At 38.8% G+C, this 12,299-nt stretch overlaps 2 protein-coding genes across 2 annotated transcripts; one reads left to right on the top strand and one right to left on the bottom strand.

Annotated features, from left to right (window-relative positions):
* Positions 1-264: 264 nt before the first annotated feature.
* LOC124305686 (leucine-rich repeat serine/threonine-protein kinase 1) lies at positions 265-8,939 on the bottom strand. Its single transcript, XM_046765333.1, has one exon. It carries the CDS (start codon positions 8,228-8,230, stop codon positions 857-859), a length of 7,374 nt encoding a protein of 2,457 aa, XP_046621289.1. The 5' UTR covers positions 8,231-8,939; the 3' UTR covers positions 265-856.
* Positions 8,940-9,053: 114 nt separating this feature from the next.
* Positions 9,054-12,026, top strand: LOC124305687 (inhibitor of nuclear factor kappa-B kinase subunit epsilon). Its single transcript, XM_046765334.1, has 3 exons — positions 9,054-10,945; positions 11,173-11,374; positions 11,470-12,026. Exons 1-3 carry the CDS (start codon positions 9,348-9,350, stop codon positions 11,911-11,913), a joined length of 2,244 nt encoding a protein of 747 aa, XP_046621290.1. The 5' UTR covers positions 9,054-9,347; the 3' UTR covers positions 11,914-12,026.
* The last annotated feature ends 273 nt before the right edge of the window (positions 12,027-12,299 follow it).

Genomic DNA, 12,299 nt, shown 5'->3' with positions numbered 1-12,299 from the left:
GTGGAAATACTCATAATTTCTAAATAAAATTAATAAGAATAAAAATAAAATCTAAACTTGTGTCCTAATAGTTTTAAGTACACAATCGCTAAAAATATAGGGCTAATACGATAATTTAGTTCTGTGTTAAAAAAGCTGAAAACCAGTTTATTTTTTCACAATACAACAATTCAAATTGTCATCAGTAATATTCTGACTCCATGCAGTCAATAAGTCTTTATGAGTTAGCTGTCGCATTCACTTATTATAAATATTCAAAACTAGTTAAGAGATCAGTGACTAATAATAAATATAATATTAAAAGTATAGTTATATAAATCAACTATTGGAGCTACCTCACTCTAAATTTAATTAATTACTTTTGTTTGTCAGTAAAATATTATTAAATCATATCGATACAACTTGAACACATCTGTATATCTTTTTTCATTTCTGAATAAATAAAAATTGATCCGAATTATGATTCGTCAATATTTTAAATATAAGATCATACCAAAAAGCACCTGACTGAACTAGTTTCTACATGAAACTAAAATTTCAGTTTCAAAATTGTCATATTTGTAAAGATCAATAAAAAATTTCTTCTTTTACATAATAATTCAAAGCTAATCCTCGTTCGCTCACTGTTTTACCTATACATAATATTCCTATATCTACAATTGAGTGCAGAAAATCCGAGTAATAATTGCTTAATGTTATTCATTGTAAAAATTTTAACTAGTATCAATGGTTTACAACTACATGACCAGATATGACGATCGGAAAAAATAAATAAATAAATAAATAAAATGGACAAGATATTAGCCGTGATTTACCACTAACTAGTCACAACTCCGAATAATATTTTTAATTAAATTCATGCAGCTGACCAGTGTTCAGCTCGCCACAAAAGCGTGTACATATTATGCCTCAAATCTTCATCCTCTGTGATATGGACGGGATAATCTGTGTATCGTGAAATTAAACTCCGATATCCTTGCCCGACAGTCGCTAATACTACTCTCTTTTTGTCGATTGATTTAAATGAAACAATTTGACATACTTTGCCCTCAAAAGGTCGGAATACTGTTATAGGTCTCAAAGAATTGCATTCCGCAACAACAATGCAGCCCCAGGTTGTGCCGATATAGAGTTGATTCATAAAAGTTTCGATAGCAGTTACTTGGCACTTTTCTGTTGTCAGGTTTTCCTCTATAGAAATAGACTTGAGACTTTCTGAACATGGTACTAGTTTTGACATGTCCAATTTGTTAATTATCTGACGGGAGTCAACGTCCCATTGATAAACAATACATCCCGGATACGTGTATGATAAAATAGAATTTTCGCTACTTAATAAGTAGGTAGCAAAAATAGTTTTAGACGTCGCTTCGCTTGAGAAGTGTGTCAAACTAACTGTGTCGACTAAGTTACCATCTTTTAAGACATAAATCGATATAAACCCAAAGCTTTCACCTGTCCACAGCTCTATGACACGACGTTTCTTATATACAGCTGCTAAGGAGTAAAGGTTCTCCTTAATTTCTGTAGTTATTTCGGTTTTTTTCATTTGCGTTAATGAGTTTGATAGTAAAAATAGCTTTCCACTGTGTAGCGCAACTGCGAACTGTTTGATTTGTTCCAAGTGAATTAAACCGACGACGTTCGATTCTTTGTTATGGTCAGGTTCCATGTTGTAACTAGCTACACAACCGAAATTATTTCCCAAATATACGTGAATTTGACCTACGTTATCTCCAATCCATATATAACCATCCACTCCGCACATGGCATATGGTATAACAGGAGTTTCAATTCGCACATGCTGCAGCCAGCCCTTCTCAGTACCCAACAGCATATCAACCTCCCCATTGTTATGCCCAAGCCAGATTTCATCTCCTACGACATTATCTTCCAACGACTTTTTTGTCGTTGTTATAGCTGTTACCTGTGTTCTTTCTGTTAGCAAAGTCACGTCAATTAAGTGAGTAAATTCTGGTGCCGACGCAATAGACACAATCTGACTAGCGGTCGGTCGATCCTTAGGATTTTGAGCCCAACAAATTACCATTAAATCTAAGGCGTAGCACGGATGAAGAGTTTCTCTGTAAGTTAATGGTGGCCGGCCACCTTCCAAAATACATTCTTTAACTGACTCGTGTCCTTCAAATGGTTGCCTAAGGGTCACAAGTTCGTAAACAAACATACCGAAAGAAAATGAATCAACTTTTTCTGTATACTCTTCCTCGCCGTTATATTTTATTATCTCTGGGGCCATGAAGCCTTCCGTTCCACCAAAGCCTTTAGCCCCAGAAGGTAACGTCAATCTGGAAATTCCATAGTCGGCAACTTTCACATGTACAGGGTGGTCAAGATAGCCTTGGAAAGGCAATGGTAATTGCCAGACTAAGACATTTTCTGATTTCAAATCCCTGTAAATAACGTGCTGCTGATGCAGATACTCAACTGCTTTGGCTACCTGAAGAATAATGGACTGCAAAGTATAAGGATCTAGCTTTGCTCCGGATCGTCTGTAATTCTTAAGTGCATTGTCCAAGGCTCCTTCGGGCGCTAAGTCTAGTACCAGAGCCAACGGACTGATAACAATTCCAACCAGAGGTACAATATTAGCGTGTTTCAAAGTCAGAAGAATGTTCAACTCTTGCCTCGCTGTGCAGTATGCTTTACAAGCGTATTGTAAAGGATCTCTGTCCCATTTACTCTGGGCAGCTTTGTACGCCAAAATAGCAGATTGTTTTGAATTAGGTCCAGGTGGAACAGGCTGAAGCATTTTCATAGCTACATCAGTCTTTACGTTTGTACCTGGCAATCTACAATTTCCTTTAAATACAAAGCCAAATGCACCCCTCCCCAACATTTTGCCTCTCTTTATTTCGTCTGATTTTATCAGATGCTTTGACCCCAGATCCATGAATATTATGTCCGGTGCTATGTGTGACAATGGAATCTCGCAATGCTTGGGACAATTGATCGATTTGTTACTGTAAGCTGATAAAATGCACTCTTCAACCATCCAAGAATATGCCAAAGTACCTTCCCAGTTTGAATTTTGTTTAGAAATATCCGGATGCCCTTCTAACGACGGGATTCGACTTGAAGCTGAACTATCATATCCAACGCCACTGTCGCCATCTGATTTATAACTGTCTTGACTCTGTCTTTCTCGGTTCATGTAATATCGCTGGATATCTTCGGGCAAATGTTCTGTGCTACTAGATTCTACGTCGTTATCGCTGTTGTTGATTAAGCACCTTGGACATGGTATAAGTCTTGTGACTAATAATTTTCCTTCCGATGTGTGGACAAACCTAGTTCCTAATGTCGGGTACCAATCCTCCAGAAGAATATCGATGTGGTCAACGATTAATGCCAATAACTGCGGCATGCTTTCAGGTCTTGGCTCAACTACTATTGCCTGGTAACCCATAGGTTCTTCCTCCATTGAATCGGACATTATTGGCTGTTTTACTACTAGGGTATCTACAGGAAACCAGATTTCTAGAATAGCTGAATTCTTCAAATCCACTGTACACCAAATTCCATCTTGCTTAAGTTTGAATTTGTATTGCCTGTAGTCATGTGGGGAATTTTTAATGCCGTAATTTACTTCTTTCAAACGCAATAATGTTATACCGGCATATCTGAGCTCTAAGCCCGTCTGCCACAAAACCCATTCCGCTTGTGTTTCCAGCAAGCTTGCAAAAATTCTCTCGTCAACGAAGTCTTTAAATGGCGCCAAAAAGGACATAACTATTTCGACAATGGTATCGTCAGCGAGAATTCTTGTGATTAATCTTGACCAGAAACCACTGGGAAAATATGACATTAGCAATAACCTAATCACTGCACAGTCCGGTTGCGATCGAGAAGTTAAAACACATTCCGTGTTCATTTTCTCACCAGATGCACTCGGAAATGAAAACATTGGGGATGTTATTTTCTTAGACCTTACATGCCAGCCACGTGTCTTGACTGGGATTTTCAGTATTTGACTATTTCGCAATATATCTTCTTCTGTCGGCAGCAAAGAGGGTATTAATAAGGTTCGATAGTCCCATGTTAACGCAACCTCAAACTTATTCAACAAACTGACGATGTAACCTTGAGTATCCAAGGTCGAGATGGTGGATGATTTGAAAACGTGTTGTATATCGTCTAGCTTCATGATACCGGAACGAGCAAAAGGATTAATTTCCCTGATTGTTACAACATGAGCCAGCATATCGCAAAGCCATTGCGGATCCAAAAAATATAAATCTTTCAAAGTGGCGTCGTCGTAGTGTAAAATAATTCCATTGTCGTGCAAGAATAATGTCGCCTGGTGCAACTCGGCAGGATCTCGAAATGATCTGTGGAGTTTTTGCAGTTCGTTAGTTACTGCCGCGTAGTACTGATCAGCTTTTAACACTGGATCTGCTCCGGACAATTTTCTATCGTGTGCAAGCTGTACAACAACATCTTCCAAAGCAAGATAACTGGCTGGAACTCTTTGCTCTAGCAGCAATTCTTTACTCCCTGGTGATCTCAGACTGAATACAATGTCATAGATTAAGTTACATAGCATTTTAATATTATGCCTCGTTTTACAGCTAATTTCTATAGTTTCCATCACTTTCGGCAAGCCGCATTTTTCCGCATCAACAACGTTTATAAATTTATCACGTATGTATTGCTGCAGAGCTTCGCTCTGATCATAGGATATATCGTAATGAGTTCCTATAATAATGACTGGAGAATTAGGGGCTCGACTTTGTATGTTAACCAACCATTGAAATATCTCGGACACGCCTTTGAAACCGTCGGTAATGCGCCACACTACTAAGTACAAACTTCGCTTGGATAAAAAGTACTGATGAGTAGCGTAATATTCCTTTTGACCACCAAAGTCCCAGGTTCTAAAATAAACTGGTCCATGAGAAGATTGACCTCTGACTTTCTTTTCGTACAACCAATCGCCAATGTCTACACCTACTGTGGATATGGTTGTACCTCGAGCCGTTTTTGCATTAATATTTTTGTTCCCCATTCTCTTAGCCCAATGCTCAGAAGCCTTCTTCTTATTTGGAACCTCACCTTCTTGACGTAACTGTTCTAAGAGACTGGTTTTGCCGATTCCTTGTATGCCAACAATCATAAGTTTCATTCTTGCATAAGGTTTAGCGTCTTCCAAAACCGACTTCAAGTATCCAATAACATCCATGGTTTTGTACTTTTTTGATTCTATCATTGACTTCAGAGGCTCTTGTAACTTGCAGCCCTGTGTATTAAGGTTCCAGAGTCTAGAAAGCAGCCCCATTTGCGGAGGCAACTCTGTAATCTCGCTGTTGCCATTAATATTCAATACAGACAGATTGCTCAGCTCATGAATGTTATGAGGTATTTCTTTCAGCTGATTATTGCTGACATCCAACATGCTCACGTTTGGAAACAATAAGTACAACTTTGAACCAGAGTAGGAAATTTTCGTATCTCTATCAATATTTTCTTCCTCAATATTTGGAGTTTCTCCATCATCTACTGAAGTCAGCTGAATTCTGGTCAACAAATTATTCGCAAGGACTAGAGTTCTCAAGTTTTCGAGTCGCAAGTGTCTTCTATGAGTGCAGACTGACATCAAGACAACGTCGCGCAACGATGTGGCTGTCTGTCTGTTTCCAGGACCTGTCGATGTTTGAATGTTAGTTGTTGGACAATAGCAAGCTGTCGCAGCTTGTTCCATAGTATCGGCACCATCGACTTGAGGTAAGCTGGGCCAGCAAGAAATTTGGTTGTTGGAAAGATCGAGCTGCTTCAAAGTTGCTGGGTATGACGTAATGTGACTCATTGATCTCAATGAGTTGTAAGCCATATTTAATCTGACCAAGCCAACAGCTAAGCAAGGTAACGCCACCGGGATGCTATTAAATAAATTATGCGCTAAATTGAGCGAAGCAAGGACGGATCTAGTTCCAGGTTCGGAACTATCTGAAAGTTTTTCAGAGACTTGTACAGATTCGGTCCAAACATGGGGGCAATTCATTTCAATGATTTGCGCATTGGCAATTTTAGTAAACGACTCAAACTCAACGGAATCATCTCTGGGCATGCTGATTTGTCCAGTTAGACTCCTACAACTAGGACTGCTAGTGAGAGTATCTTCTCTTTGTGGCTTTCTGACAATATTCTGTGAAATCTGACTGGGCAAATCCCTTAGCAAATTGAATGAAGCATTTAGTTCTTTTAATCTTGGTGCTTTCCACAAATTATTGGGTAAACATTGAAGTTTATTGTTTGAAACGTCCATAATTTCTAAGGCTTGCAAATCGAATATAAACTCTGGCAACTGTTCTAAGCGATTATCTTGCAAATACATTTCTTCTAAGACCGGGCAAAGCTTGTCCTTGGATGTTTTTGGTTCAATTGTGAGGGTATCTATCTTGTTTTGTGCCAGGTTTAGGTACCTCAGGCTTTGAAGATAGAATATGGTAGAGGGTAGGGAAGTTATTGAATTATGGGAAATATCTATCCTTGTAATTGCATATAATACTAAATCGTTATTTTTGGCATTTAATTTCTTATTGACATGCAAAACAGCATCGTTTAACCACTGCGACCTGATTTGAGAGAGTCTGCATTGTTGGTTATGCCAGTTTATCATAGTTGGAACATTTGGGAACAGTGCAGAGTATGTGACGTTTCCAAAATTAGAGAGAGCTGAAAAATGTGATGACTGCGTGTTGTCTGTCATAGCTTTTTTGTTGATCTTATATTCAGAATCGGGATGAGCTTTTATAGATAACAACTTGGCTGTCAATGCTTCGTCTCGATTCTGTGCAGCTATCTTCAATGCTTTGCATTCGTTATCTACAGCACCATGTTTCAACAATAGATCTGCAATTTTAATATCATGATTCAAGCAAGCTATCGATAGCATGGTGGAGTAATTGAATTCAGTATCACTTTGATCGTATGGAACTTTTACTGGCAAGTTAGGATCAGCTCCTGACAATAACAAAGCTGCGACAATATCTGCATGCCCAGCTTTAACAGCGGCATGCAGAGCAGTTTCAGTATCATTATAACAATATAAATCTAGATTTAACGGAGATACGGTATTGTCATCTTTTTTCTCTAGTGATTTACTCCTAAAGTTTAAGCTGGACATTAGCCTTTGAATACCACTTGAAATTCTACGTTTAGAAGTAGGGAGTGGTTGAACATCGCTTGCATCATCTTCTCTAACTTTTCTCGCCTTGACTTTATAACTTAAGAGTAAATCTATGATTTTAGCATTTCCCAAAGTGCTAGAAATGTACAAAACACTCTGCCCTGTGACGTCCCTCGTATTTATGTCAAATACCATTTCATACTCAAATTCTCCACTCTGATCTCTATACCTTTGATATAAATGCTGGGGATAATCAAACTTTAATAACAATTCAATTACAGGGAAATGCCCGTTGATAACTGCGGCGTGAATAGGCAACCACTTCTCAACAGTCAAAGATTGTATTTGTTTGGGAAAGTGCTTCAACAACAGTTCAACTATTTCTAATTTCCCTTTGTAACAGGCTATGTACAAAGGACAATACTTGGTCACTGGATGGATTCTGCAATCGGCACCATGATCTAAAAGCAGCCTTGCTATATCTTTGTGCCCCATTTCACATGAAATAAATAATAGAGTATTCGCCCCGTTCGGAGCCATGTTCACAACAGATTCAACGTCGTTTGACAAACTTTGAATAATACTCCTAGCTGATATCGTATCCCCTTGCAAACAAGCTGCCCTAAGAGACGCATGAGTGGCTAAAATCTCGAGCTCGCGTTTTTCAGCTGACAATTTGAGTAAGCTGATGCACGTCGCATGCTCGCTCTTCTCAGCTATGTCCAATGGTATCAAACCATTACTATCCTTTATAATCAAATCTGCATTATACTCTAACAGCTTTTCAATATTAGTCATATGCCCATGCTCAGCACAAGTGTGCAACGGAGTACGATAATGGCCGCGTGGCCCGCATGGAATATTTGCATTTGCTCCCGCCGATAAAAGAGAAACTAGGCAGCGTGAATTCTCCGTTATTGCAGCTGCGTGTAGAGGCGTACGTCCCCAGGAGTCCTGGCTGTTTATGTATTGCGCGTGCTCTCCGCGAAGCAGATCTTCTAGAAGTTCAGCATTGTCCCACAACGCAGCTTGATGGAGAAGACGTCCTGGAAAATCCTCGTCAACTGGCGTGTAGTCTTCCATCGCAGATTTTTATTTGTTAAATTTTTCGTTCATTTATTGATTATTCATTTACTAAGAACTCTTCTTTTCACAGTTCGGTAAATAGTCACTAGTGACTTGTTATTGTTTACAAATTTTCAACCGTCTAATTTATTGCATTTCGAATGAACATTTTCATCTACCTACTTTGATTTCAAATTGAATCAATCACAGGTTTAATGATTCTCGGTATTTATTATGTTCACCCAGTGCCATAGCTGATTTGTTAATCGGAGCTTGTCAACGTGTTAGACAATCTTACTATTATGCAATTACTTTGTTGTGTTTGGTGTGAGCGTCCGATGCCGATGTGTTGACGTTGCGTTCGACTATAGTGAAAGCACTTGTGGTAAACGATTCTTTATTATTTACACTATAATTCGTCGTTCGCAAAAGTAAACAGGATGAAACAATCGACATTCAACGTTAGGAGCGAACAGTGAGCAGTGAACCGAAAATGTCAATAACGACTTCAACTAATGATTTTTCTCTGTTCGTTGAAGTACCATGAAACGTTGTATCGACTTTACACTGTCTTCTTGGGTTATCAATGTTATCCATTCCTCAACTACCGCTCTATTTTGTGTTACTCGTGTATTTTTTAATTGAACAATGTAGTCCCGACATGCGGAACTGTCAAACACGCACAAGTATACACCACTCACTCCGTTGACGCCATATTTTCGGAGTTGCGGGTCGCAGGAAATTGATTGAATAACGCGTTGGCAGAGGTCAGCACGGTCAGCAAACAAGGATCGCTACCGCTGATCTCTAACAGATCAGTGATTTACCTGCTGACTACGCGTGCATATGATGACAAACGTGTTCTAACCTCACAACACTGACGTATATACTACTATATATCAGTGCTCATAGATGTCAAAAATGTTACTTGTGTTTATTAGTTTCCTATTTACTCTGTCAAAATACAGCTGATTCTGATTACTCTGGCGACAATGAATTCCGGTAAGATTGAGTCACATTAGTCGCCTGTGACCTACAATACATTCCAGTGTTGATAATCAATAATTGTTCAAAACTACGGTTAGCACTGAATACCCGCAGTAATACACGATTTTTAACCATACTATATATCGAAATGTCGTTTCTACGAGGATCACTTAACTATGTTTGGTGTACAACAAGCGTTCTTGGCAAGGGGGCTACTGGAGCAGTATTTCAAGGTGTTAATAAGAATAATGGTGAACCTGTAGCAGTGAAGACGTTCAATCAACTAAGTCACATGCGGCCCCATGATGTTCAGATGCGAGAGTTTGAAGTACTTAAGAAAGTCAAGCACGAGAACATTGTGAAGCTCCTAGCGATCGAGGAGGAGCAAGACGGCAGAGGTAAAGTCATAGTAATGGAACTTTGTACAGGTGGTAGTTTATTCAACATATTGGATGATCCGGAAAACACCTATGGATTGGCAGAGAGCGAGTTTCTGCTGGTGTTGGAACACTTGTCAGCAGGCATGAAGCACCTCAGAGATAACAATTTGGTACACCGTGATTTAAAGCCAGGGAATATAATGAAATTCATATCGGATGACGGGAGTACCATTTACAAGTTAACAGACTTTGGTGCTGCTAGAGAGTTACAGGAAGACCAGCAGTTCGTATCCCTTTACGGTACAGAGGAATATTTACACCCAGATATGTATGAACGAGCGGTTCTTAGAAAACCTGTGGGAAAGATGTTTGGAGCAACGGTGGACCTTTGGTCGATTGGAGTAACTCTGTATCATGTCGCCACTGGCAATCTACCCTTCCGTCCTTTTGGAGGCAGAAGAAATAAGGAAACTATGTTTTACATAACTACTAAAAAAGCTTCAGGAGTAATAGCTGGCACTCAGACTTCAGAGAATGGACCGATTGAATGGAGCAGGGAACTGCCTCAGAATTGCCAGTTGAGTACTGGTCTTAAGAAAATTGTGACACCTTTGCTTGCCGGCCTGTTGGAAGTCGATCCACAAAGGATATGGAATTTTGATAGATTTTTTACGGAAGTCACAAATACGCTTTGTAGAAAACCTGTGCATATATTTAACGTCCATAAAGCGAGCTTGATAAAAGTGTTCCTTCATCCTGAGGAGAAGCTTATTGCCCTGCAAACTCATATTCAGGAACAGACTGAAGTGGCACCATTTTCCCAGATACTACTACTAGGTGAGATCCTGCTTTTGAACTTGATAAAGGAATCCACACCTGGGAAAGGATATCCAATGACTACAGAAGAAAAACCATTAATGTTGTTTGCTAAAGAAAACAATAACGTCGCCCTACCGATCGATTTGGAGCTTCTGAAATTTCCTGTATTTGCTAACTTGGTTTCTGTTGAGAACGACGCCAGCCAAGCTAAGGTCGCTTGCTCTGTTGGCCACGTTTGTAAAAGGAGAATAGACAGATTATCTCATTGTAGCAGATTGTTTCGCGATGCAGTAGAAGCTTTCATCGGACTCGTTGCATCAGAATTAACAAAACTTTTGGAAAAATCTCAACGATCAAAGGAGATAACTAAAGCTGTTGAAGATACCGTAACTGCTGTCCAAAGAGGAGAAGCACTAGGGCAACAAATACTAAAGAAATTTGGCAGTCCTTCGTCAAGCGAAGTAAAAAATTGGTCTAACGATCTCAGCTCGAAAAGCAATGAACTTTTAAGCAGTCTTGGGCCTGCAATTTCCCAGCTACATTATAGGTGGGCATCTGCTTGAATTATCTTTTCATAAGAATTTTCCAGCCAAACTCAACTGAAAAATTGAAAGGATTCATGAATGGATTAACTAATTGATTTCTTTTAAATCACTATTCTTTAAAAGATTAATACTACTGGAAATTGAACTTTAGGCACTATTGACAGGGGATCAAGTTGGAAGAAACACTTTACATTGTGTATACCATATAAAAGTGATTACCTCATTACAGGTACGTCAAAGAAGGTAATCTACGGGCAGAATGGGAAAACAGCACTCGTGGATTTTGGTGTCCTTGGCTCAGCAAAGCGAGTTTTAGGGCAGCAACATTAGTGGATCGATTACGAGATGGCTGGCAGCATTTGTTACGTGACAGAGCAACTCGCAGTTTAACGTATAATGACGAGCAATTTCACGTTTTGGAGCGGATAAAAGTATATAAAAAAAACTAATTTACTTGAAGAATATGATTATCTTGTTACCCTTATGCTCGCTGTAAATTTTATACTATTGGTATTTGTACTTTTAGGTAACTGAAACTGGACGCAGATTGAAAGCTTTATTGGAAACTGAGTGTGTTCCTTCCATGACCCAGAGAGCTGAATGTTTTGCAGATTGGTACAAAATGGCACAGACTGTTTTCTTGCAAACTCGTATTTTGAACAAAGATGTAGAGAACTACGAACGTACATTAGAATTGTTTTCTGATCGTCTGTCTATGGAGAGCAGGGTAGCGCACGAAAATTTGACTCGTTCGTTGGAGAGACTACCTGGCCAATTAACGACGTTAGAGAAGTCTAGTGCACCAAGTGAAGAAAATGCCAAAGTATGGAAAAACATCTGCAAAGAGCAGGAAGAAATCGCTCATACAGTCTACGAAAATTGCGTTTTAATCGACCAACTTCTCAATGAAACATGTTTTCCTAACGCAAGTTCCGGCGAGGAAGATGAAGAAAACTCAGAACACGTTTGATCGTGAACAGCTTTTAATTCTCTAGGTACGAAAAAATTAACCATGTCCTACATATGATGTAAAAAAAAAAAGTAGGTATGTACTAGACTGAATAGACCAAGATAAAAATATAACAGCACATACCTAGGCTCAACAGAACAAATAAAGTCATCAACTTTTACACAGCAAGAAAATAAAGTATCTCTAAACTGAACCACCTCCAATACCTATGTACGTATCTGTTGTACATATATTGAAATAGAATTAACGGTAATGAAATATAAATGTTGAATGAACATGTTGGAACATGATCCAATATTTGTTATAATTTCTTTTCAATTGAACCACGACATAAATGAATCATTGCGGTACGAAGTGTAATTCATATATATATATACATACACATA

The sequence above is a fragment of the Neodiprion virginianus genome, chromosome 5 (assembly GCF_021901495.1).
Source record: "Neodiprion virginianus isolate iyNeoVirg1 chromosome 5, iyNeoVirg1.1, whole genome shotgun sequence".
In the NCBI taxonomy this organism is placed as follows: Eukaryota; Metazoa; Arthropoda; class Insecta; order Hymenoptera; family Diprionidae; genus Neodiprion; species Neodiprion virginianus.
Note: the sequence above shows the minus strand (reverse complement) of the source record. Positions and strands in the feature narration are given on the sequence as shown.

What these genes read in the sequence shown, in the direction of transcription:
- LOC124305686 (XM_046765333.1), bottom strand. Translation starts at nt 8,230, where the DNA reads ATGGAAGACTACACGCCAGTTGACGAGGATTTTCCAGGACGTCTTCTC.
- LOC124305687 (XM_046765334.1), top strand. Translation starts at nt 9,348, where the DNA reads ATGTCGTTTCTACGAGGATCACTTAACTATGTTTGGTGTACAACAAGC. An exon ending in ATTTCCCAGCTACATTATAG is followed by an intron (nt 10,946 to 11,172) that starts GTGGGCATCTGC and finishes ACCTCATTACAG; the next exon opens with GTACGTCAAAGAAGGTAATC. An exon ending in ACGTTTTGGAGCGGATAAAA is followed by an intron (nt 11,375 to 11,469) that starts GTATATAAAAAA and finishes TTGTACTTTTAG; the next exon opens with GTAACTGAAACTGGACGCAG.